The 24,927-nt window shown below is 51.3% G+C and overlaps 1 protein-coding gene across 3 annotated transcripts in view; it reads left to right on the top strand.

Annotated features, from left to right (window-relative positions):
• The window catches only part of SMARCD3 (SWI/SNF related BAF chromatin remodeling complex subunit D3), a 1,454,082-nt gene extending 1,430,164 nt beyond the window's left edge, over positions 1–23,918 (top strand). For all 3 annotated transcript variants that reach the window (XM_086941345.1, XM_086941344.1, XM_086941343.1), the window contains one exon: positions 23,136–23,918. In XM_086941345.1, coding sequence (XP_086797471.1) covers positions 23,136–23,189 — 54 coding nt within the window. In that variant the 3' untranslated portion in view covers positions 23,190–23,918. The remainder of the gene's footprint in view (positions 1–23,135) is intronic.
• Positions 23,919–24,927: the final 1,009 nt, after the last annotated feature.

The raw sequence follows: 24,927 nt of genomic DNA, 5'->3' as shown, positions 1-24,927 counted from the left end.
CAGGACTTAAGTGGTATGTGTACTTCAAAGGGAACCCCGCAGGATATTTACTACCCTTCTCAGTGGCAGCAACAGCCGCCAAGATGTCATCATCAATCTTACTTTTGGACCTCGTGACTGCTGCAACTAAGTATTTAGATACTGCTGACTTCGCTGCTTCATCAGCAAGCGAATTTCCGACTGCGTGGACTCCCACGCGCTGATGGCCAAGAGTATGAATCACAAACACGAGTGGCAACTTTTCTTTGAGTTCCGCCACTCGGACCCAGATCATTTTATGTTTTATTGTGCTACCTTTGGAATCACGAAATTCATTCTGAATCCAAAAGAACAGGTTCTCATTGTAAGACTGGACACAATAGTAAGAGTCACTTACGATTAAAGTCGTCACACTAGGATCCGCGTACTCCAATGCAAGCATCAGAGCACGAAGCTCTGCCAATTGTGCGGTGCAGTCCCCAAGCGTCTGCGTGTGCACGACACTGGACTTGAACTCATCGTTCACCATGGCACCGACCACAATGGCGCAAACGGAAACGTAGGCATGTTTAGAGCCATGCGCAACGTGCGCCGAACCCTCAGTGTAAATGATGCAATGGAAATCCTCCAACGGCCGCATTGCTAAAGGAGCAGGATGAACAAATTCATACTGTAAGTACTCCTGCGACCGTAAAGTGGCGTCAAATATAAACATGACATCCTGGGATGACAAGGATGCAGCCCATTGAATCCACCGAGGGTGCAAAGCTTTAGAATTTGGTACACTGGCTTTCGTAACTGCCTCCAAGGCAGGACACGGGGTAACAACCAACATGCGTTTTCCCTGTGACAGGGCACGTTCCTTAAGAATTGCCATCTGTACAGCCGTCAAAACTTTCTCCACAGTGGAAAAGCACAATTCAGCCGAAGTGTACTAGTGTGACTTGTAAGCCATAGGTACTCTATCTCCTTCATTAAAAGTTAGGTATGTGAAACCCGGTTGGTCTGGTTATCACGAGTCTGTAAGTATTCAGAAGCGAGCAAATCAGCTTGCAAAGACTGCAGAATAGCAGAATGCTCAGGCAGCCAGCATGATTTGGAAAAAGATGGTTGTATCAAAGCATACAAAGGCTTGATACGCGGGGCATATTCCGGAATGTATGTTCTTCCGAAACTAAAAAAGCCCAGTAAAGACTGTAATTTTTTCAGTGTTGTCAGAGAGCGCAACTGTGCGCATTTCTCCAGGAAGTGAGGAGCTAAGCCTTTTCCCTCATTTGTTAGTTCATAGCCTAGAAACAAAACTGTGTACTCTGCAATGTGCGATTTTGCAAAATTAAACTTGTAGCCCATGTCTGCGAAGTTACAAATAATACTGTTCACTCGACACAGATGCTCCCAAAGTTCATCGTCTGTGAGATCGATATCATCCACATAGGAACAAGCATCTGGGTCGACCCTCTCCAACAGAGAGACAATGCGGGCGGAAAATACTCAAGGACTGTTCTTATAGCCCATTGGGAGACGCCAAAACATTTTTGGGACCCCGCCGCATGTGAAAGAAGTCCATTGGGAACTTAGACTGTCCAATGAATGGGCATAAAAACCATTGGAAATGTCAAGCGTGGTTTTGAACCGCTTACGCACAAGACTATTTACAAGGGCCGAGCCGTGAGTATTCTGTACTGCACCGTTACGGCAATGTGGGTTTAAATGCCGGTAATCCAAAACCAAACGGTAAGAGCCGTCCAGCTTGTTTACAGTAAAAAGGGGGTTATTCATCGGTGACACACACGTTTCAATTACATCTTGATATTCCAATTGTTCAAGGATCGCTGCGACTGAAGCTTTGGCTTCACGTCGTATGGGATATTGAGGTTGAGGCTGCGGCTGAGACCGTAAAGGAATCTCGTGGCTCGGGAACAATTTATCCCAGCCACACTGATTACGGTACACAGCCGGCGCAAGCGCCAGAGCCCACTCCTCTGCAAAGTGTAGCGCTTCCACTCTCGAAACAGTGTTCGCGAAACTGGGGAGGATTACCTCCTCCCCACGTGGAGCTGCGAGCACAAAAGGTGGGGGCCAGTCAGCCTCCGAAAGCAAAATGTCATACGTAGACGAAAGATTTTCCCAAAATACCCCTTTAATGGTACGTTGTATGTCACCTTCAATTAACAGGACAATTTCAAAAAGTCTATCAGGGGGAGCAACTCTTGTATCAGCTGTTTCAATCACAACATATGTGTCAGTCGCTGTCACCTTCAGTAGTGGACGGAGGGCCTCTCTCACTATGGTAATCTCGGCCGCGCTGTCCAGCAAGGTCAGAGCCCAAGTCAGATTCCGAAGCCGCGTTATCACAATCTGGGGCATATCGATGCGCCGTCAAGGCTGCGACTTTCTTCTTGGCAAACTGCGGTCTCTGAGGCGTAGAGCCCTCCTGCTTGTCTGCACTGTTGCGTGGGCGGGGCTGACCACGTCCTTGCTGGCCACCCCGGCCCCTGCCGCCCCCTCCACCACCGGTTGACGGAGCCGATGAGTCCTGAAAGGAACGAGGAGAGCGTTGGTCAGAAGCCTGAAATCGTTCAAGTGACTTAATCATTGCGCGGTCGCGCAAATCATAAACCCGTTCCGACTGCGCAGGCAACGGAGACGCAGGGCGCGAAACCTGTGTTTGTTGTTGGTGCTGCTGCTTACCCTGATTCTGTTTTTATGCCAATTTTGTTTCTTGGACTTGGGTTGCACGTCAGTTTCCGAAGCTTGTCCCTGGGGCTGCTTTTTCTCCTTAGTAGAAAAAGGCTTATTACCCTTACTATTGCGACCTACGGTTTTATAAGCCGCCACAATTATCCTTGCTAACTGTCGGGGTTTCTCGGCATTGGGAATCAGCGCCAAAGCGTTAGCCACCTGAAAGTTCACTGCATCCCCCTTGACAAGGATTAGATCGCAAACCACATCAAAGGAGCCACATAGGCGCATACCCAACTCAACGGCCGATTCCGGCCCGTGATCATCTTGAACACGTTTAAGGACCGTAGACAGATTGGACACAGACGGGGAGCCAAAGCACCTCGAATAGACAGCCGCAAAAGTCTTACCCCAGGTCTCACAGTCAACAAGCTCAGGGGCCAAATCTTTTGGCAAACTAAGCATAAGAATCCGGTGTTTTTCACCAGGAGTCGTATTAGGAAACACCGCTTCCAGCTGGTCAAATTTCTCGGCAAGCCAGAAAGGAAAATCATCCTTATCTAGGGGCTTCTTGCCCATAACGGAATTCACCATGACAGGACTGATATTCAAACCAGCCTGCCCTGCCGGAAGGGCTGCACCTCTAGGGGCTGCCCCCTGAACATTACGACTTGTGTAATGTACAAGGGCTCTAATCACAGCAATGGTGACTACATGAAGTCGCCTAAGGTCAGCCACGTTACAAGTGGCGTGATTAGGGTGAGGAGTAAATCCAGCCAAAGCGGGCCAATTTGTGCCCGGAATGGACAAAGGACCTAACCTCGGAGCGGTTAAAGCGTGTGGTAGGGCGCCACCAAACCAAACTCCATGCTGCCAAACATCAATAGGTACTTCCTGTGCTCTGTACGGAGCATATTCAGCAGGTACAGGTGACGGAGTGTACGAGTGGAACACACCAGAATTTGCGTCCACTGCCGGAAATGTCACCCACGAATAAAACAGTTCGTATGGGTACGCATGTTCCGCACTCACCACCAGAACCACAGCCAAGCCTTCAGCAGGTACATCATAAGTTCGCAAATGATCATGCACCGCAATGCGACTATGCAGCGGGATGTCCACGGCTTGTGCCATGACTGCACAGGAACGTGAAAAAACAAAGATTACTTTGTAGCACAACTGGGTAGCAATTCAAGGAAACCGTGTTAGATAGATTCAAGCTTGAACAGACCTATTTCAAAAATAGGTAGGTTTTGCCGACACCACCGTTTTCCGGAAACGGTAATGCAGGGGTTAATGTTTGAATGATATACTACTCGAGTGTCATGATATAAGGCCAACAACGTATGGGCACCATGTAGCAGGGTTTCCGTTCTCCCACAGAACTGTGCACAGAGACCTAGAACCTCGGTGAATTAGGGTGACCCAAAACCCACCTCAGTATCCAAAATCCCCTTACCGAACTAGCTACAGTGTCTCATTGGTCATAACAAACTCCCAATGACTTAGACAACCCAGAACATGAACTTAGGTTACCTCAGGTATCGTGGAACACATGAACACTCTTTCGCTCTATAATCATTTCAAACCACAACGGGGAGTAAAAGAACACACGTGCAAGTTTGAAATATTTATTTTTCCATGCAAGGTTCTCAAACGCAGTATCTTATATAATACCAGCATACATATTATAAAAATCAGAGTTATCAGCATAGTCACTAATCCATAGTAAGCGAACGGTGATAGCATATTATAATGCAAAAATCTATAGAAATCTGTATCATATTATATTATATCTAAGAAGGTCTCATTTGGGTTTTAGCAGGGCGGGCCCATACCTCTAAATGTCAGTAGGAGAAGATCACATCATCAGCTACCAGCTCTCTGCATGCGAAGCACCATCAAGTGTGTTTTTGCATTCTCGGTAACTCTATCTTAAACCCGCTTAGAGCTCAATGTTGGCAGCAACATTATTTGTGTTATGTCTAATGTGGTGCGAGGATCAGGCCTCCCAGCAACCTTGTGTTAGTTATTCTTAGAGGGTGCAGTTCTCAGTGTGCAGACAGTGTACCAAGTGTACCAAGCACAACTGATATCGGAGCAATAACATATTATTCTCAAATAAATCACATCTTTCGTCTAGGTTGAAAGCTACAATAACAATTATGTGTTGTGTGCAAACTGAAGCCGAAGGAAAATATGTCGTTTAAACCTGTAATAAACTCATGCTAACTTAACACAATATATAGAAAAGCAGTAACTATATGACAGTTGTGCGTGGTTGTGTGGTTGGGTGTGGTTGTGTGGGTGTTTGGTTATGGTTGTGTGTGTGTGTGTGGTTATGGGTGTGGTTGTGTGTGTGGTTGTGCTTTATTGTGTGTGTGTGGTTGTGTTTGTGTGTTTGTCTGGTTGTGGGTGTGGTTGTGGGCGTGGTTGTGTGTGTGGTTGGGTGTGTAGTTGTATGGTTGGGTGTGTGGTTGTGGTTATGTGTGTGGTTGTTTGTATGGGTGGTGTGGTTGTGTGTGTGGTGTGGTTGTGTGTTTTTGGTTGTGGTGTGTGGTTGTGTGTGTGGTTGTGTGTGTGTGGTTGTGCGTGTGTGAGTGTCTCGTTGTGTGTGGGTATGATGGTGTTGGTGTGGGTGTGGGTGTGGTTGGTTGTGTGTATGTGTGGTTGTGTGTATGGTTGTGTGTGTATGGTTGTGTGTGTGGTTATGGGTGTGGTTGTGTTTGTGGGTGTGGTAGTGTGGTTGTGTGTGTGGTTGTTTGTGGTTGTGGTTGTGGGCATGGTGTTGTGTGTGGTGTGTGTGGTGTGGTTGTGGTTGTGTGGGTGGATGTGTGTGTGGTTGATTGTGTTTGGTGTGTGTCTGGTTGTGCGAGTGTGCGTGGTTGTGTGTTTTTGGTGTGTGTCTGGTTGTGCGTGTGTGTGTGGTTGTGGTTGTGTGTGTGATTGTGTGTGTGTGTGTGGTTGTGTGTGGTTGTGTGTGTATGGTGTGGTTGTGTGGGTGTTTGGTTATGGTTGTGTGTGTGTGGTTGTGTGTGTGTGGTTGTTTGTGGTTGTGTGTGGTTATGGGTGTGGTTGCGTTTGATTGTGTGTGTGTGTGTGGTTGTGTTTGTTTGTGTGTTTGTTTGTGGGTGTGGTTGTGGGCGTGGTTGTGTGTGTGGTTGGGTGCGTAGTTGTATTGTTGGGTGTGTGATTGTGGTTATGTGTGTGGTTGTATGTGTGGTGTGGTTGTGTGTGTGGTGTGGCTGTGTGTTTGTGGTGTGTGGTTGTGTGTGTGGTTGTGAGTGTGGTGGTGTGTATCTGGTTGTGTGTGGGTGTGGTGGTGTGGGTGTGTGTGTGTGGGTTGGTTGTAAATGTAAATGTAGAGTATTTATATAGCGCACTTCTACCCGGAGGCCTCGTAGCGCTGCATTCATACCGCTGTGGAACCCATCCTGGCTTTCCTGTGAAATGTCCACTCCCGGGCACCCCCAAGGTGAAGCCAGGCATCCAAGCGCTGCTGGGGCCGTTGTGGAGATTAAGCAAGCTATTACTCAGAGTCACAGAGTGGGACCCATAATTAGACTAGGCACCGAGGCGAGAATTATCAGGTCCAGGGAGATTGAGTCCAAGAGCCGTCGAGGCGGCAATTGAACCCTGGTCCCGGGCCAGACCTCTGCATCAGGGTCTGCCGCTCTAACCATTGAGCCATTCTTGTGTGTGGGTGTGGTTGTGTGTATGTGGTTGTGTGTGTGGTTGTGTGTGTGTGTGTGGTTGTTTGTGTGTATGGTTGTGTGTGTGTGTGGTTGTGGGTGTGTGGTTATGGGTGTGGGTGTGGTTGTGTTTGTGGGTGTGGTTGTGGGTGTGGTAGTGTGGTTGTGTGCATGGTTGTGGTGTGTCTGGTTGTGCGTGTGTGTGTGTGGTTGTGTGTGTGATTGTGGTTGTGTGTGTGATTGTGGTTGTTTGTGGCTGTGTGTGTTGTTGTGGTTGTGTGTGTGTGTGGTTGCGTGTGTGAGAGTGTGTGTGTGGAGTTGTGGGTGTGTGGTTGTGTGTTTGGTTGTGTGTGTCGTTGTATGTGTGTGGTTTGTGTGGTTGTGTGTGTGGTGTGGTTGTGTGTATGGTTGTGTTTGCATGTGTGGTTGTGTGTGGTTGTTTGTGAGTGTGGAGGTGGTTGCAGGCATGGTTGTGTGCGTAATTGGGTGTGGTTGTGTGTGGTTGTTTGTGTGTGTGTTGTGGTTGTGTGTGTGGTTGTGTGTGTGGTTGGTTGTGTATGTGTGTGGTTGTGGGTGTGTGGTTGGGTATGGTTATGGGTGTGGTTGTGTGTCGTTGTGGGTGTGGTTGTGTGTGTGGTTGTGTGTGTGTGGGGGGGGGGTGTGGTTGTGTGTGATTGTATGGTTGTGGTTGTGTCTGTGGTTGTATGTGTGGTTGTGGTTGTGTGTGTGGTTGTGTGTGTGATTGTGGTTGTTTGTGGCTGGGTGTGTGGTTGTGTGTGTGTGTTTATGATTGTGTGTGGTTGTGTGTGTGTGGTTGTGTGTGTGTGGTGTGTGTGTGATTGAGTTTGTTTATGATTGTGTGTGTGGTTGTGTGTGTATGTGGTGTTGTGGGTGTGGGGTTGTGTGTGTATGGTTGTGTGTGTGGTTGTGTGTGGTTGTGGTTGTGTGTGGTTGTGTGTGTGTGGTTTGTGTGGTTGTGTGTGTAGTTGTGTGTTTGGTTGGTTGTGTGTGGTTGTGTGTGTTGTGTGGGTATGGGTGTGGTGTTTGGTTGTGTGTGGTTGGGTGGTTGTGTGTGATTGTGGTTGTGTAGGTGTGGTTGTGTGGGTGGTGTGTGGTTGTGTGGGTGGTGTGCATGTGGTTGTTTGTGTGTGGTTGTGTGGGTGGTTGTGGTTGGGTGGTTGTGTGTGGTTGTGTGTGTGTGGTAGTGTGTGTGGTTGTGATTGTGTGTTGTGTGTGTGGTTGTGTGGTTTGTGGGTGTGTGTGAGTGTTGTTGTGGGTGTGGTGGTGGGTGTGGTGTGTGTGTGTGGTGGTCTGTGAATGTGTGTATGTGTGGGTGGTGTGCATGTGGTTGTGTGTGTGTGGTGTTGTGGTTGGTTGTGTGTGTGGTTGGTTGTTTGGTGTTGTGGTTGTGTGTGGTTGTGGTTGTGTGTATGGTTGTGGTTGTGTGTGGTTGTGATTGTGTATTTGTGTGTGATTGTGTGTGTGGGTGTGTGTGTGTGACTGGTTGTGTGGTTGTATTTGGGTGTGGTTGTGCGTGTGGTGTGTGTGGTTGGGTGTGCTTGTGTGTGTGATTGTGGGTGTGTGGAGTGGTTGCGTGTGGTTGTGGGTGAGTGGTTGTGTGTGTGGTTGTGGTTATGGTTGTGTGTGTGGTAGTTTGTGTGGTTGTGGTTATTTATGGTTGTGGTTGTGTGTGTGTGGTAATTTGTGTGTGTGTTTGTGGTTGTGTGGGTGTATGGTTGTGTGTGGGTGTGGTTGTGTGGGTCTATGGTTGTATGTGACTGTTGTGTATGGGTGTGGTTGTGATTGTGTTTGTGTGTGGTTGTGTGTGGTTATGGTTGTGTGTGTGGTTGTGTGTAGGTGTGGTGTGTGTAGTTGTGGTTTTGTGTGTGGCTGTGTGTGTGTGTGGTTCTGTGTGTGTGTGGCTGTGTGTGTTTGGTTGTGTGTGGTTGTGTGTTTGTGGTTGTGTGTATGTGGTTGTGGGTGTGGTCGTGTGTGGTTGTGTGTGTGGTTGTGAATGTGCTTATGGGTGTGGTTTATGTGTGGGTATGGTTGTGGGTGTGGTTGGGTGTAGTGTGTGTGTGTGGTTGTGTGGGTGTGGTTGTGTGTGGTTGTCTGTGTGGTGTGTGGTTGTGTGTGTGGGTGTGGTTGTGTATGTGGTGTGTGTGCATGATTGTGTGTGAATGTGTGTGTGTGGGTGGTGTGCATGTGGTTGTGTGTGTGTGGTGTTGTGGTTGTGTGTGTGTGTGGTTGGTTGTGTGTGTGGTAAGTTGTGTGGTTGTGTGTGTGGTTGTGGTTGTGTGTATGGTTGTGTTTGTGTGGTTGTGTGTGCGTGTGGTTGTATGTGTGGGTGTGTGTGTGTGTGTGACTGGTTGTGTGGTTGTATTTGTGTGTGGTTGTGTGTGTGTGTGGTTGTGTGTGGTTGGGTGTGTGTGGTTGTGTGTGTGTGGTTGGTTGTGTGGTGTGTGTGGTGTCTGTGTGGTTGTGTGTGTGTGGTTGTGGGTGCTTGTGGGTGTGGTGGTGGGTGTGGTTGTGTGTGCGGTGTGTGTGGTTGTGTATGTGGTTATGGGTGTGGTTTATGTGTGTGTATGGTTGTGGGTGTGGTTGGGTGTGGTTGTGTGTGTGTGGTTGTGTGCGTGGTTGTGTGTGGTTGTCTGTGTGGTGTGTGGTTGTGTGTGGGTGTGGTGGTGGGTGTGGTTGGGTGTGGTGGGTGTGGTTGTGTATGTGGTGTGTGCATTGTTGTGTGTGAATGTGTGTGTGTGGGTGGTGTGCATTTGGTTGTGTGTGTGTGGTGTTGTGATTGTGTGTGTGTGGTTGGTTGTGTGTGTGGTTGTGGTTGTGTGTGTGGTTGTGTGTATGTTGGACCTGGCCTCGTGGTGTGGTTCCCCCGCGACACGGCTCCCCGTTAGCCCAGCTCCTTACCTAGAGACCCCTAGCTGCCCTGGCCATGTCCGGCCAAACGCCCACGACCCGCATTGGCCTGTCCCCGGCCACTTTCCCAGCCCGCGCACCCTGAACCCGCAAGGCCCCATAAGTCCCCCGGCAGCCATTTTCCCTTCCCGAGATCCCTGACTCCGTGGGTCTAGCATGACCCCAGCCCCAGCGCAGACGCGCCAGCCCCCATTGGGAGGGTAAGGCTACCCTAGTGAGCGAAGACAAGGAGTTTCGGTGACACCTCCGGCCTCCCCTGAGAGACTGGTTTCTGTCACACCTCTGGCCTTCCCCTGGGGGCCAGTTTCAATTGCACCTCTGGCCTCCCGAGTGCTGGCTCCGGACCTGCTGGGCGTCTGGGAATTCCCGGACGCATCCTCAAAGGGATCAAAGGACCAACCGCCGGACCTCACCCACGGGCCGCCCCAAAGCCTCGGACCTCCGCCTGTGAGGGTCCGGACATCAAAGGGCCACTGGACTATATCAAGGCCCGCCCCTGAACTAGCGGCAGTTGTATCTTGGACAAGGAAGCCCTGCTGATCTGATCGTGGCTGAACTGAACCTCGTGAACTCTTTGAGCCCTGCTGACGCTGTTGAGGCTCGTTCTTGGAACTGAACCTTCGGAGCCCTGCTGACCTCGTCGCGGCTCGAGCTTGAATCTTGAAGACCTCTACTGAACCTACTGAGCCCTGCTGACGTGGTCGCGGCTCCCCCAGAACTTCCTCCAGAGTGAGCCCTGCTGACGTCGTCGCGGCTCAAGGAACTCTCTAGTCCGACTGGACTATCGACGCTACCAACCCTAGTTGAATCACCTGCAAGTGAGTAGGACCACCAGTGCGGCTACCATCTTCCGTATCCCCCCGGCTCGAGGATTGAGAGCTGTGCGCAGGATACGCTCTGTACTGGCCTACGATACTAAGACTGTCCCGCTACCCCATCCCTAAAGACTTGAGACTTTCTGCGATCCCTCGATCACTGTATCTAAGAGTGATAATACTTTTTATGTGATTATAAAGAAGTTGATAACGAAACCCACATTGTGGTGTCTTCGTAATTGTGGTGTGGTCCTCGTGTGTACGATTCGCTACCTGAGGTCTCCCCCGGCGGAGATCTCTCATAAGGCTCGGCATTATTGGTGGGAGAGGTGGGTCACGGAGGAGTCGGGTAGATATAACCTGGCCTCTGGGATCGCCCCTTCTAACATTGGTGGCAGCGGTGGGATAAGAGCCTACGTCTAGAATCGTACAGTAAAGCGACTGACACGCCACCCGAACCAGGGCAACCATGAGTCTCACCGGAACCAGCGGGAGAAAACCGCATTTCAGAAAGAAGAACTGGAAGATTATACACACAAGGAATTAAAAAATTCTGTAAAGATTTCCGCATCGCTACCACTGGATTGAGCACCAAAGATGACTTCCAAAAAGCCCTGATGGCCTGGGCAGAAGCCGGGGCCCCCCTACCCGCGACAGAAGGAAATGTGGAAGAGGGAGAGCCGCCGACTGAAACTGACGGCCCGAGGGAAGAGGGATCCGAATCCCTGCCACGAAATACCAGCACGGAGAGAGGTCTGTCAATAGATGAAATGGCAGACCGAGAGCGCAACCGAAACCACGAGCTAGAACTAGCCCAAATTAAAATCGAAGGAGAACTAAAGCTGGTGGAAAAGAAACTAGCCGTAGAGCAATTACGGCTGCAAGGGGAACTGGAAGGAAAGAAGCTCCAGCGGGAGCTGGAAGAAAAGAGGCTCCAGAGGGAGCTGGAAGAAACGAAGCTCCAGCGGGAGCACGAAGGGAAGAAACTTTAACTCGCGCACGAGCGCAGCTTGAAAGAGCTCGAAATTAAAGCCCGAAACAAAGAGACCCGACCCCCGGGGAACAGAGACCCTGGACCCCCGGTCGAACCGCAGGTACACATCCCCAAGGATGTAGTAAAGGAATACTATAAGAATGACAATATCCAGCAGTGGTTCAAAGCTTACGAAGTCGCCATGACCGCCCACCGAGTACCTGAGAAGGATTGGGGGGTCGGATTGTGGGGGCGCTTCCTCAGCGAGGGAAGAGACACACTGCTGGATCTGCCCTCCCCGTCATGAACTCTTACACCCATATGAAGGACGCCCTCATGGCTCGCTATGGGCTCACCCTGAGATGTATCAGCAGAGATTTCGAGACTGCAAAAAGATCCCCGGCACCACATGGGTAGAATATGTGAATTTCTACAGCCGGGCCTTGGAAGGGTGGATCAAGGGCAGCAAGGTATCCACCTTCGAAGGACTTGTAGACCTCATGGCCTATGAACACCTATCCAACAATTGCTTTGTAGAACTGAGACAGCACCTCCTGGATAGCAAGTTGGCCGACCCCCGGAAGTTGGCTGTCGAGGCTGATCGGTGGGTGAACACCTGAGTCCCCAGCGGGCCCGTGGGGGACTATAACCGCAACGAACAAGGATCTTCCCATCAGAGAGTCGCAGAGAATCAGAATAGACAGAGGGGTTCCCAGGCAGGGCCTCCCCGCAGTCTCCCTAGGAACCAGACAGGGACTCCCCCGCCGTACGCCAAGGCCGGATTCCCTCCCGTTAGATCAGGACCCAGAATCACCTCAGCCTGCTACCGATGTAATCAGACAGGGCACTATGCTAATGACCCCAACTGCCCCTGCTCAAGAAGAGCCCTGCTGCAGATCCCCCTGCGCGCCACCTCGCCAACGTAGCCCTAGAAGAAGAAGAGGAGGTGGAGGACCCCGAGGGGTGGGAACCAGCAGCCATGACCTTAGTTTCCCTGGGGGGATAGAGAAATGGTCCCCGGTACCTTCCTACCAGATAACACCGAGAAATACCGACAGCAGGTGACTGTCAACGGGTTCCGCATACGAGCTCTCTGAGATACCGGGGCCAGTATCACTGCCGTAAAAGAACACCTAGTCACCCCAGACCAGATCGTACCCCGTGCCTCCTGCAAAGTGATCTCTGCAGACAACTCTGTCCGCACCTGTAAAATAGCTCAGGTCCCATTCGAGTGGGAGGGCGTCTCCGGAGAGTTACGAGTTGCAGTCTGCACTGACATGCCCGTGGACTGTCTCCTCGGTAACGATCTAGAGAGCTCCCCCTGGAAGAAAGTAGAGCGCAAGACTCACCTCGAGATGGTGGGCCTACCCGAGTGGGCCTGCGTGACCACCGATTCATGCGGCCCGGGTGGCCACCCCCGAGGAGGTTACTACCGAATTACCTCGCCCTGTTCCTGCCGAACCAGAGGGGAGCGGGCTGATGGAAGTCCTTGACCTCTTTCCCGGTGACAGCAGCGACCCCGACTCCGGTCCCTTGGACCAAGTTGGTGAGCCAGCCCTGAGCACGGACAATTTCCCTGAGTTGGCCCAGTGGCGCCAAGAGGGGGGGCCCTCCCGAGAAGAGTTCTGCCTGGAGCAGACTTCTTGCCCCTCTCTAGTGGGGCGGCGGCAGCAGGCCGCCGCCCAGGCCGCCGGTGACCAGTCCGGCTCCCACCACGTCTATTGGGAAAATGGCCTGCTACATAGTGAATAGAAGTCCGCCGAACTAGGGTCAGCCCGAGTGCTGGTGGTACCCCTACGTTTCCGCGGATTCCTCCTGAACCTGGCCCACGATGTGCCCTTGGCGGGACACATGGGTCAAGACAAAACGTACCACCGGTTGGTCACCCATTTCTACTGGCCACACATGCGCTCTGATGTGGAGGCCCACTGCAGATCCTGTCCCACGTGTCAGGCCAGCGGGAAGAGCGGAGGGCGACACAAGGCTCCTCTCCAACCCTTCCCTGTGGTCAGTACCCCCTTTGAACGGGTAGGAATCGATATCGTGGGGCCTCTTGACCCCCAAACGTCCTTAGGACACCGGTTCGTTCTGGTCCTGGTGGACCACGCCACCCGATACACCGAGGCCATCCCCCTCCGAACAGTGACAGCCCCCGTGGAAGGGCGGGCCCTCATGGGGATCTTCTCCCGGGTGGGGTTCCCACAAGAAGTAGTGAGCGACAGAGGAACGAACTTAAGCTCCAAGTACAAGAAGTCTCTCTGGCAACAGTGCGGGGTGACGTACAAGTTCACCACCCCATACCACCCCCAAGGTAACGGCCTGGTCGAGCGGTTCAACCGCACCCTCAAGGGGATGATCATGGGGCTCGAGGAATCCCTGAGAGGCAAGTGGGACGTCCTACTTCCCTGCCTCCTGTTCGCGTACCGCGAAGTCCCCCAGAAGTCCCTAGGGTTCAGCCTCTTCGAGCTGCTCTACGGGCACCCCGTCCGAGGACCTCTGTCTGGTCAAGGAAGGGTGGGAGACGGCGTCCTTGGAACCCCCACCAGATGTATTTTGATACATTCTGGCTCTTCGCAACCAAACTCGAAAGTTCCGAGAGCTGGCCGAGGCAAACCTCGAGGCCAGTCAAGAGGAAATGAAAAGGTGGTATGACCAGAATGCCACTCTGGTCGAGTTTCAACCCGGACAGCAGGTCTGGGTGATGGCCCCTGTGGAACCCTGTGCCCTGCAGGACAAGTGGACAGGTCCCTTCAAGGTGGTGGAACGAAAAAGCCAGGTTACCTACCTCGTTGATGTCCAGTCCCTGAGGAACCCCTTACGGGTTATTCATGTGAACCGCCTGAAACCCCACTTTGTGTGGTCCGAGTTGAGTTTACTCCTCGCCACCGACGATGGGGCAGAAGAAGAGACGGATCCTCTCCCCGATCTCTTGTGTGCGAAGGAGAAAGATGGCTCCGTAGAGGGAGTGAGCCTCACCCCCTCCCTCATCCCCGAGCAGCGCGAGGACTGTCGCCAGTTATTGGGACATTTCTCTGACCTTTTCTCCCTCGTCCCCGGAGTCACCAGTTGGGGCGTCCACGATGTGGACACCGGGGACAGTCCTCCGGTACGGCACAGGGCCTACCGCGTACCCGACCAAGTGCGAGCCTGCATCAAGGCCGAAGTCTCCAAGATGCTAGCCCTGGGAGAGGTCGAAGCCTCCGACAGCCCATGGGCCAGCCCCGTGGTGCTGGTTCCCAAGGCTGCGGCCCCTGGCGCTGTCCCCGAGCTGAGATTCTGTGTGGACTACAGAGGGCTCAACGCTGTCACCAGAACCAACGCTCACCCCCTTCCCCGAGCAGACGAGCTCATTGACCACCTAGGGTCTGCTCGATACCTCAGCACCTTCGACCTGACCAGTGGATACTGGCAGATCGCCCTGACCGAAGGAGCCCGAGAGAGATCCGCCTTTTCCACCCCGGATGGTCACTACCATTTCCGGGTGATGCCCTTCGGCATGAAAAACGCCCCCGCCACCTTCCAGAGACTGGTGAACCAAGTACTGGCTGGGTTTGAAGAATTCAGCGCCGCATATCTGGATGATATTGCGGTGTTCAGCTCCCACTGGTCCGAACATCTCCTCCATCTCCGGGAGGTCTTGTTAGCCCAACAGAGGGCGGGTCTCACCATTAAGGCCAGTAAGTGTCAAATCGGACAGGGGTCCGTGGTCTACCTGGGGCACCAGGTCGGCAGTGGCCTTGTAGCTCCCCTCCAACCCAAACGGAGGTGCAGGCGTTCCTAGGGCTCATGGGGTACTACCGAAGGTTCATAAAGGGGTATGGCAGCATGGTAGTGCCCCTCACGGAATTGACCTCCAAAAACCAGCCGAAGAAAGTTAGCTGGACCCCCGCCTGCCAAGAGGTGTTTGAAGCCCTGAAGCACGCCATGTGCACTGCCCCTGTGTTGCAGGCCCCCGACTACTCCAAAGAGTTCGTCGTCCAGACGGACGCGTCTGAGCATGGCATCGGCCCGTCCTGTCCCAATTGAACGAGAAAGGCCTGGATCAGCCAGTGGCCTTCATTAGCCGGAGGTTACTCGCTCGAGAACAAAGGTGGAGCACCATCGAGCGGGAGGCATTCGCAGTGATTTGGCCCTGAAGAAGCTAAGGCCCTACCTGTTCTGTACTCACTTCCGGGTCCAGACTGACCACCGACCCCTCCGGTGGCTAATGCAAATGAGAGGGGAGAACCCCAAGTTGTTGCGATGGTCCATCTCCCTCCAGCAGGGTATTGTTGGACCCGGCCTCGTGGCGTGGTCCCACTCCTCCCGCATGGTGGGCCCTGGACGACATCAACCCCTGTCCTCTGGCCTGAAGCTACCCCCTCCAACCTTCACGAGAGCCGCCACTCATGGCGACCCCCGGCTCTCCCCCACCAGAACATGGCGACCCCTACTCGCCCCTCGCTGCTAGTCCGATCCCTATCCCGGGCCACCCTTTCAAGCCCCGACTCCATCTTGGGCCTTCCCCGGCCGGGCCCGTGGCCTCGGGCCGACCTCGGCCGCAGCCCCAGCAAAGCACCGACATCGAGGGACCAAGATCCGACCAGGTGGAAAAACGGCCACTTGACGGATCGAGGAGGGGAGTTTCGATGGCCCTCCAGCCGTCCCCGGACGCCAGGTTTCGATCGCCCTCCGGCCTCCCTGGGCGCTGGTTCCACCCTCCTGCTGGGTGTCTGGACACTCTCATCCCGGCCCCTCTGACCCCCAGGTGCGAGGGTCCGGACATCAAAGGACTCAAGACCTATATCTGGGGCAGCTCTGGAATGGGTCGGGAGTTGTATCCTGGAGTCGAGAGACCCTGAGAAGAACTCGCCTACTTCGAACCCTGTAACCATCCTTGGAGCCCTGCTGGCGCGGCCCGACCTCGCTGGACCATCTTCGGAGCCCTGCTGGCGCTGCCGCGGCCCGATCTCGCTGAACCATCTTCGGAGCCCTGCCGGCGCTGCCGCGGCCCGACCCCGAGGAACTCCCCAGCTCGAGGATTGAGAGCTGAGGGTAGGGTATCCCTGTACCAGGCTGGTACTAAGACTGTCCCACTACCCCCTTCCCACAGTTACTAAGACCTTGAGGATCCCTCAATCCCCTTGTACATATCTTGTTGAGATAACCTGCCTTGATTGCTGATAAAGACGTTAAGAATCTATCCTTGTGTGGTGTCCTTCTGTAGTGGTATGATTTCTTGCCTATACGATCGTAGGAGAGGAACCTCACCAGGAGGCCTCTCGACGGCACTCGGCCAGTTCCAGAAGGAGAGGTGGGTCTCGGGGTGGTCAGTCAGACAGCCTCTGCCTCCCCCCTAAGATCGCCTTTCTAAAAGGGATGGATTTCACTGTTCAGCACCAGCCAGGTGTTGACCACGCCAATGCCGACGGCCTATCCCGATTCTTCCGCCTCAGTGAAGAGAACCCCCAAGGGGATGGGTAGTTCTCTCCGCCTTCAGCTGGGGGGGACGCGTGTTGGACCTGGCCTTGTGGCGTGGTCCCCCCCCCCGCGACACGGCTCCCCGTTAGCCCAGCTCCGTACCTAGAGACTCCTATCTGCCCTGGCCATGTCCGGCCAAACGCCCACGACCCGCATTGGCCTGTCCCCGGCCACCTTCCCAACTCACGCGCCCTGAACCCGCAAGGCCCCATAAGCCCCCCGGCAGCCATTTTCCCTTCCCAAGATCCCTGACTCCGTGGGCCTAGAATGACCCCAGCCCCAGCGCAGCGTAGGCTCCAGACGCGCCAGCCCCCGTTGGGAGGGTGAGGGCTACCCTAGTGAGCGAAGACAAGGAGTTTCAGTGACACCTCTGGCCTCCCCTGGAAGACTGGTTTCTGTCACACCTCTGGCCTTCCCCTGGGGGCCAGTTTCGATTGCACCTCTGGCCTCCCCGAGTGCTGGGTCCAGACCTGCTGGGCGTCTGGGAATTCCCGGACGCATCCTCAAAGGGATCAAAGGACCAACCGCCGGACCTCACCCACGGGCCGCCCCCAAAGCCTCGGACCTCCGCCTGTGAGGGTCCGGACATCAAAGGGCCACTGGACTATATCAAGGCCCGCCCCTGAACTAGCGGCAGTTGTATCTTGGACAAGGAAGACCTGCTGAACTGAACCTCGTGAACTCTTTGAGCCCTGCTGACGCTGTCGCGGCTCATTCTTGGAACTGAACCATCGGAGCCCTGCTAACCTCGTCGCGGCTCGAGCTTGAATCTTGAAGACCTCTACTGAACCTACTGAGCCCTGCTGACGTGGTCGCGGCTTCCCCAGAACTTCCTCCACAGCGAGCACTGCTGACGTCGTCACGGCTCAAGGAACTCTCTAGTCCGACTGGACTATCGACGCTACCAACCCGAGTTGAATCAACTGCAAGTGAGTAGGACCACCATTGCGGCTACCATCTTCCGTATCCCCCCGGCTCGAGGATTGAGAGCTGTGCGCAGGGTACGCTCCGTATTGGCCTACGATACTAAGACTGTCCCGCTACCCCATCCCTAAAGACTTGAGACTTTTTGCGATCCCTCGATCATTGTAGCTAAGAGTGATAATACTTTTTATGTGATTATAAAGAAGTTGATAATGAAACCCACGTTGTGGTGTCTGTTCGTAAGTGTGGTGTGGTCCTCGTGTGTACGATTCGCTACCTGAGGTCTCCCCCAGCGGAGATCTCTCATAAGGCTCGGCATTATTGGTGGGAGAGGTGGGTCACGGAGGAGTCGGGTAGACATAACCTGGCCTCTGGGATCGCCCCTTCTAACAGTGTATGGTTGTGTTTGTGTGGTTGTGTGTGTGTGGTTGTGTGTGGTTTTGTGGTTGTGTGTGACTGGTTGTGTGGTTGTATTTGTGTGTGTGTGGTTGTGTGTGTGTGGTTGGTTGTGTGCTTGTGTGTGCTTGTGTGTGTGCTTGTGTGGAGTGGTTGTGTGTGGTTGTGGGTGAGTGGTTGTGTGTGTGGTTGTGGTTCTGTGTGTGGTTATGGTTGTGTGTATGGTTGTGTGGTTGTGTGTGGTAGTTTGTGTGGTTGTGGTTATGGGTGTGGTTGTGTGTGGTTGTGTGTAGGTGTGGTTGTGTGTGTGGTTGTGTGGATGTGGTTTTGGTTGTGTGTGGGTGCGGTAGTATGGTTGTTGTGTGTGGGTGCGGTTGTGTGTGGGTGTGGTTGTGTGGTTATGGCTGTGTGTGTGGTTGTGGTTGTGTGTGGTTGTGGTTTTGTGTGTGTGGTTGTGTTTGTGTGGTTGTGTGTGTGGTTGTGTGTGGTTGTATGTGTGGTTGTGTATGTGGTTATGGGTGTAGTTTGTGTGTGGGTATGGTTGTGTGTGTGAGGTTGTGGGTGTGGTGGTAGGTGTGGTTGTGTCTGCGGTGTGTGTGCGTGGTTGTGTGTGGGTGGTGTGCATGTGGTTGTGTGTGTGGTTGTCTGTGTGGTGTGTGTAGTTGTCTGTGTGGTTGTGTGTGTATGGTTGTGTGTGTGCTTGTGGGTGTGGTGGTGGGTGTGGTTGTGTGTGCAGTGTGTGTATGTGGTTGTGTGTGAATGTGCGTGGGTGGTGTGCATGTGGTTGTGTGTGTGGTTGGTTGTGTGGTTGTGTGTGTGGTTGGTTGTGTGGTGTTGTGGTTGTGTGTGTGTTTTGTTGTGGTTGTGTAAGGTAGGTGTGGTTGTGTGTGGTTGTGTTTGTGGTTGTGTGTGTGGTTGTGTGTGTGTGTGATTGTGTGTGGGCGTGTGTGGTTGTGTGTGGGCTTGTGTGTGGTTGTGTGTGTGTGTGTGGTTGTGTGTGTGTGTGGTTGTGTGTGGTTGTGTAATGTGGGTATGGTTGTGGGTGTATGTGGTTGTGTTTGGTTGTGGTTGTGTAAGGTTGTGTTTGTGGTTATGGGTGTGTGTGGTTGTAGGGGTGGGTGTGTGTGTGTGTGGTTGTGTGTGTGGTGTGTGTGGGTGTGGTTGTGTGTAGTTGTGTGTATGGTTGTGTGTGGTTGAGTGTGTGTTTGGGTGGGTGTGGTAGTGTGCGGTTGTGTGTGGTTGTGTGTGTGTGTGTTTGTGTGTGTGCTGTGTGTGAGTGGTTGTGTGTGTGGTTGTGTGTGTGTGGGTGTCGTTGTGTGGGTGTGGTTGTGAATGTTGTTGTGTTGGGTGTGGTTGTGTGTTTGTGGTTGTGTGTTTGATTGTGTGTGTGGTTGTGTGTGTGGGTGTGGTTGTAAGTTTGGCTGTGGGTGTGGTTGTGTGTGTGGGTATGTTTGTGTGTGGGTGTGGTTGTGTGTGTGTGGGTATGTTTGTGTGTGGTTGTGTGTGTCTGTGTGTGTGTGTGTGTCTGTGGTTGTATGTATGAGTCTCTGTGTGTGGTTGTGTGTGTGAGTGTGTGGTTGTGTGTTGTGGTTGTGGTTGTGCCAGGTGGATGTGGTTGTGTGTGGTTGTGGGTGTGTGGTTGTATGTTTGTAGTTGTGTGTGTGTTTGTGTGGTTTTGGTTGTGTAAGGTTGTGGTTGTAGGTGTGTGTGGTGTTGTGTGTGTGGCTGTGTGTGTGTGTTGTGTGTTTATGCATTGGTCGTGAGGAAAGGCTAGGCAAGGAAGGGTGTTGCTACAGAGGAGGAGGGCTGCATGGGAGGGGTTAGAGAGGGCTGCATGGGAGGGGGTGGAGGAGCATGCTGTAAGGCTTACTGAGCCATGAAAGAAAGGAACAAGCAACTTAATGACCCGTGACTGAGGAGACAGATGGCAGCTGAGGCACATGCCTGCTTGTGTGAACGCAAGGCTGTAGCCAGCATGTAGCACTTTGAAAACTCACCTACTAAATGTCTCTCCGACAGCGCATGCGCTGGCTCAGCGAGACCTAAACAACCTCTGTCAGTCCCCCGCAATGGCCGTTCCCTGCACCAGGGAGATAGTGCTGGCGCACGCACCAAAAGGGCTAACAGCCCAGTGGGTGTGTTAAGGAAACGTGTACACAGTGCTACTTCTAATTATCTTCATGGGAAGTGAGACAAACTGGTACATAGAGCCATATTACCCACTCTCAGAAAGCATAGGCAATAGTCTGGTTTGTGAAAACTTTTGAGGGCAGAGCTAGTTCACTAGTTTTGACAGTATATAAAGTTATTGTCAATGGTGGTAAGATTTGGGGGCATGTACATGCCCACATGTTATCTTTTTCTGATAGCTGATTTTTTTAAAGTACCAGCATATGTCCCCCAGAGTACCCAAATATACCTATTTATTTTGATTTAGGTCTAATATCCATTGACACAAAACTGCTTCTTAAGCCTTTAATGTGCCCTGTTTGTTTACAATTTGCGTTGTTGCATTGTCACCCAAAGTGATGCAAACTGGTGCAAAGTGTGTTTTTAGGGATTTACTTTCCAATTCAAAACTTGTTTGGTGCTTCGAAGTAGCTCTAAAACAATGCATAGTAGTATGTTGCTCTTCTTTCCACTACTATGCTTGAAAGGGGTATCCAATTGGCGGTACATGGTCGTTCAAATGCGAACATTCAGGGGTTTTAAGGAGATCTGTATCCAGTAACATTTTTAGACAGGGATTTGCACCAAAATATTTACCTGTTCAAGGCAAGTGTAAAGTCGGAGCATTGTTTAAATGTAACTAAACGTTTTAAACTTTGGATGTGTGATGCTCAGTGCAGCACACATGCAATGTGGGAAAAGTTGCAAAGTATGTCAGAGCATAGTATTTTGTACTGAAAGGGTACCTTTCCAATAGAAACCCTATAGTAGACATAATGCCGACACCCTTACATAATGGTGCAACGTTGGCTACATGGTGCAAGACAGCCTAAAGTGCGTCAAGGCTAGGGAAGAGAGCAACAGCACCATGTCTTAGTGGATATAGAACTATCCTGCTCTCTCCTTTTCTCACAGCACTGCAACTTTGGTTGCTGCACTGTGTTGTGTGACTTTTTAGTAAATTTACCATTTGGTATGTACTGAGCTGCACTCAATGAAGTTTTGTGACTCAAAGCAAGTGAAAACCTAAAATGTCAGAAAATCGTTCGACCTCAGTTGGATACTTCACTGTTTTGATAATGTGAGTTGAACTAGCTGAAAATGTCAAAGAAACTGCACAAATCGTTAAAAGTACAAAAATTCAGGGAGCGAACAATTGATCCAAGTCGATCAAGCATCGGACTCTTAACTAATATGCACTCAACGAATCCCAGTTGTGAACGTTATCTTGATTATGTTGAATCACAGAAAGCCCATAAACTAATGCTGCAATTTCCATTGGACACTGGACTTACCTGATCTAAAAAAAAACTTGGATAAGAAACAAAAGTTCAAACCTGGTCAAAGATAATTCTGTATCTTGAGTTAGGATTTAATATTTGATGATTATTTTTGTACATTTTATATTTTCATGGGGTTCATATGTGACTATTAGGCATATGCTGCAATTTTATGTTGCACGTATTTATTATTGTGTTGCACGTATTTATTTGTTATGCACGTATATTTTATTGATTATGAAATATCTAAAATAAACATGAATGAACTGAACTGGTGCCTTTTTAAGTCTGGCCAAGGCCGTTTGTTTTTAATAAAGATACGTATACTTACTTACAAGGTTTTCAGTCAGCTTTCTTCATCCATTGGTCTTCTGTAGATTCATTCAGATTTTGTTTTAAATGACTACAGCCTACAGCATGAAGTTCAGGGTCAGGCTACTTCAGCGGTGGTATTTCTTACCAGACTGTTAAGTGACTACATTATGTTCTTGTGTAATGGCGACATCCATTAAATAAGTACCTTTCAGCGCCAGGGACTACTAGTGCAATGCGAGCTTTTACATACAGAATGTATATTTTAGCCCTCTTGTTTTCATAGAATTTATGGAATTTCATTAAAGAAATTACAAACAGAATAAGAATTGGCAAAGCCAAAAGGACAGCAAGCAACACCACACCTTTTGGCATTGCCTGTGCTTGTTTTCCACCTGGTGTTGATTTATTAACCAATACAAAAGGGGATGATAGACGGAGCGTTTGAGCAAATCAAACACTCACCCCAGTCAACTGATCTGGGTTTAATCCATCACCATTCTTTAGCTCACTCAGCCACCCCAGTTCAGACATGGCCATATGCAAATCAGTCTGACCCTGTGCCTCATGGGAACAGTCCAGCCCGGACTGCCTAGCCATGTCTTCCCTGGACCGGAAACAAGCCTCCTGGGACCGGTTTCGGATTCATAATCCTCATCAGCCAGGCTATCTTGAATCCAGTGGCCAAGTGAGCAAGGGACTCACGTCTGAGCATACCCTGCCAACTTAGGGCGAACAAAGCGATACAAAAGGAAATGATGGACGAAGCGTTTGAGCAAATCAAACACTCACCCCCAGTCAACTGATTTGGGTTTAATCCATCACCATTCTTTAGCTCACTCAGCCAACCCAGTTCAGACATGGCCATATGCAAATCAGTTTGACCCTGTGCCTCATGGGAACAGTCCAGCCCGAACTGCCAAGCCAGGTCTTCCCTGGACCGGAAACATGCATCCTGGGACCGGTTTCGGATTCATAATCCTCAAACGCTCCGTCCATCATCCCCTTTTGTATCGCTTTGTTCGCCCTAAGTTGGCAGGGTATGCTCAGACGTGAGTCCCTTGCTCACTTTGCCACTGGATTCAAGATAGCCTGGCTGATGAGGATTAAGAATCCGAAACTGGTCCCAGGATGCTTGTTTCGGGTCCAGGGAAGACATGGCTTGGCAGTTCGGGCTGGACTGTTCCCATGAGGCACAGGGTCAGACTGATTTGCATATGGCGATGTCTGAACTGGGGTGGCTGAGTGAGCTAAAGAATGGTGATGGATTAAACCCAGATCAGTTGACAGGTTGAGTGTTTAGTTTGCTCAAACGCTCCGTCCATCATCCCCTTTTGTATCGCGTTGATTTATTAACAGCATGAACCAAATTGATAGGCATACAATAAAGTCCAAAAACGCCCAAGAGCAACGTGTTGAGCGGTCTGCCCATTACTTGTCACTAACCTGGTAAGTGAAAAGGATAAATGTTTGTCCTTGCTTGTCATTTTTCTTTATGGAAAGTTTACATTTTCTTTTCTTTCAGATTCAGCAGCGCAGACAAGAGATTGAACAGTCGCTTGCTGTACGGAACACTTAGAGATGAAAGTGGATGGCAGCACAACTGGAAGGACCAATCAACCCCTAGGAGCAGGAGGCACTCGTTCTTCTAGTGACCATTTTTCTTTTTACTGGTCAACAAACAGACCCCTATGTAAATATATACTAAGCCTCTCTTACTGCGTAGCTCCAAAAAAGATGCCACCCTGCGCAGTTTGGGATTGTCCCTTTAAAAAATATCAGGCATGTACTTCCTGCCACAAGAGACCGGAAATAAGGTAATTTGAAGCACACCCATGAAGGTTTAGAAAAATCACCTTCGCAGATCAAAGAAAAAATCCTTCCTACAAAATTAGGCACATCTTGTAACAGGACATATCTTATTGTGGAACACCTCCTTCTGGAAATGAGACACACCTTCAGAAAGTCAGACTTGCATCTACCTAGGGAAATGCTCTCTGTAGATTTCAGACATCTCAACATGGTGGTCCGAGCTAGACGCTCAGGGACAGATGTATTAACATTTTGCATCGGGTTGCATCACTTTTGTGGCCAGCCTGCTGCAAAATCATTTTTGCTGTTTAATTTGTAAATATAGAGTAATGCCTCATGTTACCGTGAATTGGGAAGGTACTCCATGGGTGGAGTGGGACGTGCCTATGCATTCACCCATGGATTTTGACCTATTCCCAGATTTACTAAAGCTAGTGCACCTGGGAATGCGCCATAATGCTGTGCCTTCTCTCTCTTTATTTTTCCTTGATACTTCCTCTTTATCCAGTATTTGGGTGTCTTTCATAGATTCACATGCCTGAATCATTCCCCGTCGCCGAGACGGGAGCCTCCGGTACATAAAAAAGTAATGTCCTAAGGACATACATAGAGAACATAGGCCGAAGGGCCTCCCCTTTGGGGCCTTTCCACGTCCTTATGTAAAAAGGACCGAACTCTCATCGTTAGCCAATCAGCTCCGACCTCCCTCTAGAACCTTCCCGGGAGGAGCCTCCGTCCCTCAGATTTTCTACCGCACGTTGTGCTAGGGAGTCTCCAACCTGAGCTCTTCAGGTTTTTTGCTTCGAAGTACAAACTTCTCTGGAAGTCCCTTGGTTCAAAGGATACTTATCTTCGACTGCCGTCTCCCATGTCCGAATCCGATAAAAAGGCTTCATCCATGGCAGACTCGCAAAAGAAAGCCCTTCTCAGGGCCTGTTCCTCCTGCGGCAAGAAGCGGATCCAAGCGGAGGATAAGCACGATCTGTGCTTGTATTGCCTGTACCCTGACCACGTCTCTGACAAGTGTAGGGTGTGTAGAGCCTTCCCAAAGAAGACTGTAAAGGAAAGAGAGGCTCGCCTTCTCGAATGGCTCGACAGGCTTAAGGACCGAGACACTCTGGAATCTTCCGAGAGTAGTGTCTCCGTGTCCTCCAAAGTCTCCAAGAAGAGACCCAGGGCACAGTCCCCTGGAGAGACAGACACCCCTCCCAAGAAGGCGCACAGGAAACCTTCGGAGGCACGTTCCACCACCTCCTCCGTGTCTGTTCGAGACGACCAAAGGTTCAAGAAACCCGCTCCATCTACTAAGCGGACCACCTCGGTCTCGACCACGGTGTCGACCACTACGGCCTCATCGCCCTCCGCGACGGCCACAACGACCACCACTGCGTCCTCAGGCGCACCGGTCTCCTCTACCATTCCTCTGAAGTCTTCGTCCAAGACGAAAACAGGACCATCGACGGTGTCCCCTGAGTCATCGTCGCCCAAACGGTCTAAGTCAAGTT

This window comes from Lissotriton vulgaris, chromosome 10, assembly GCF_964263255.1.
Source record: "Lissotriton vulgaris chromosome 10, aLisVul1.2, whole genome shotgun sequence".
NCBI classification, from domain to species: Eukaryota; Metazoa; Chordata; class Amphibia; order Caudata; family Salamandridae; genus Lissotriton; species Lissotriton vulgaris.
Note: the sequence above shows the minus strand (reverse complement) of the source record. Positions and strands in the feature narration are given on the sequence as shown.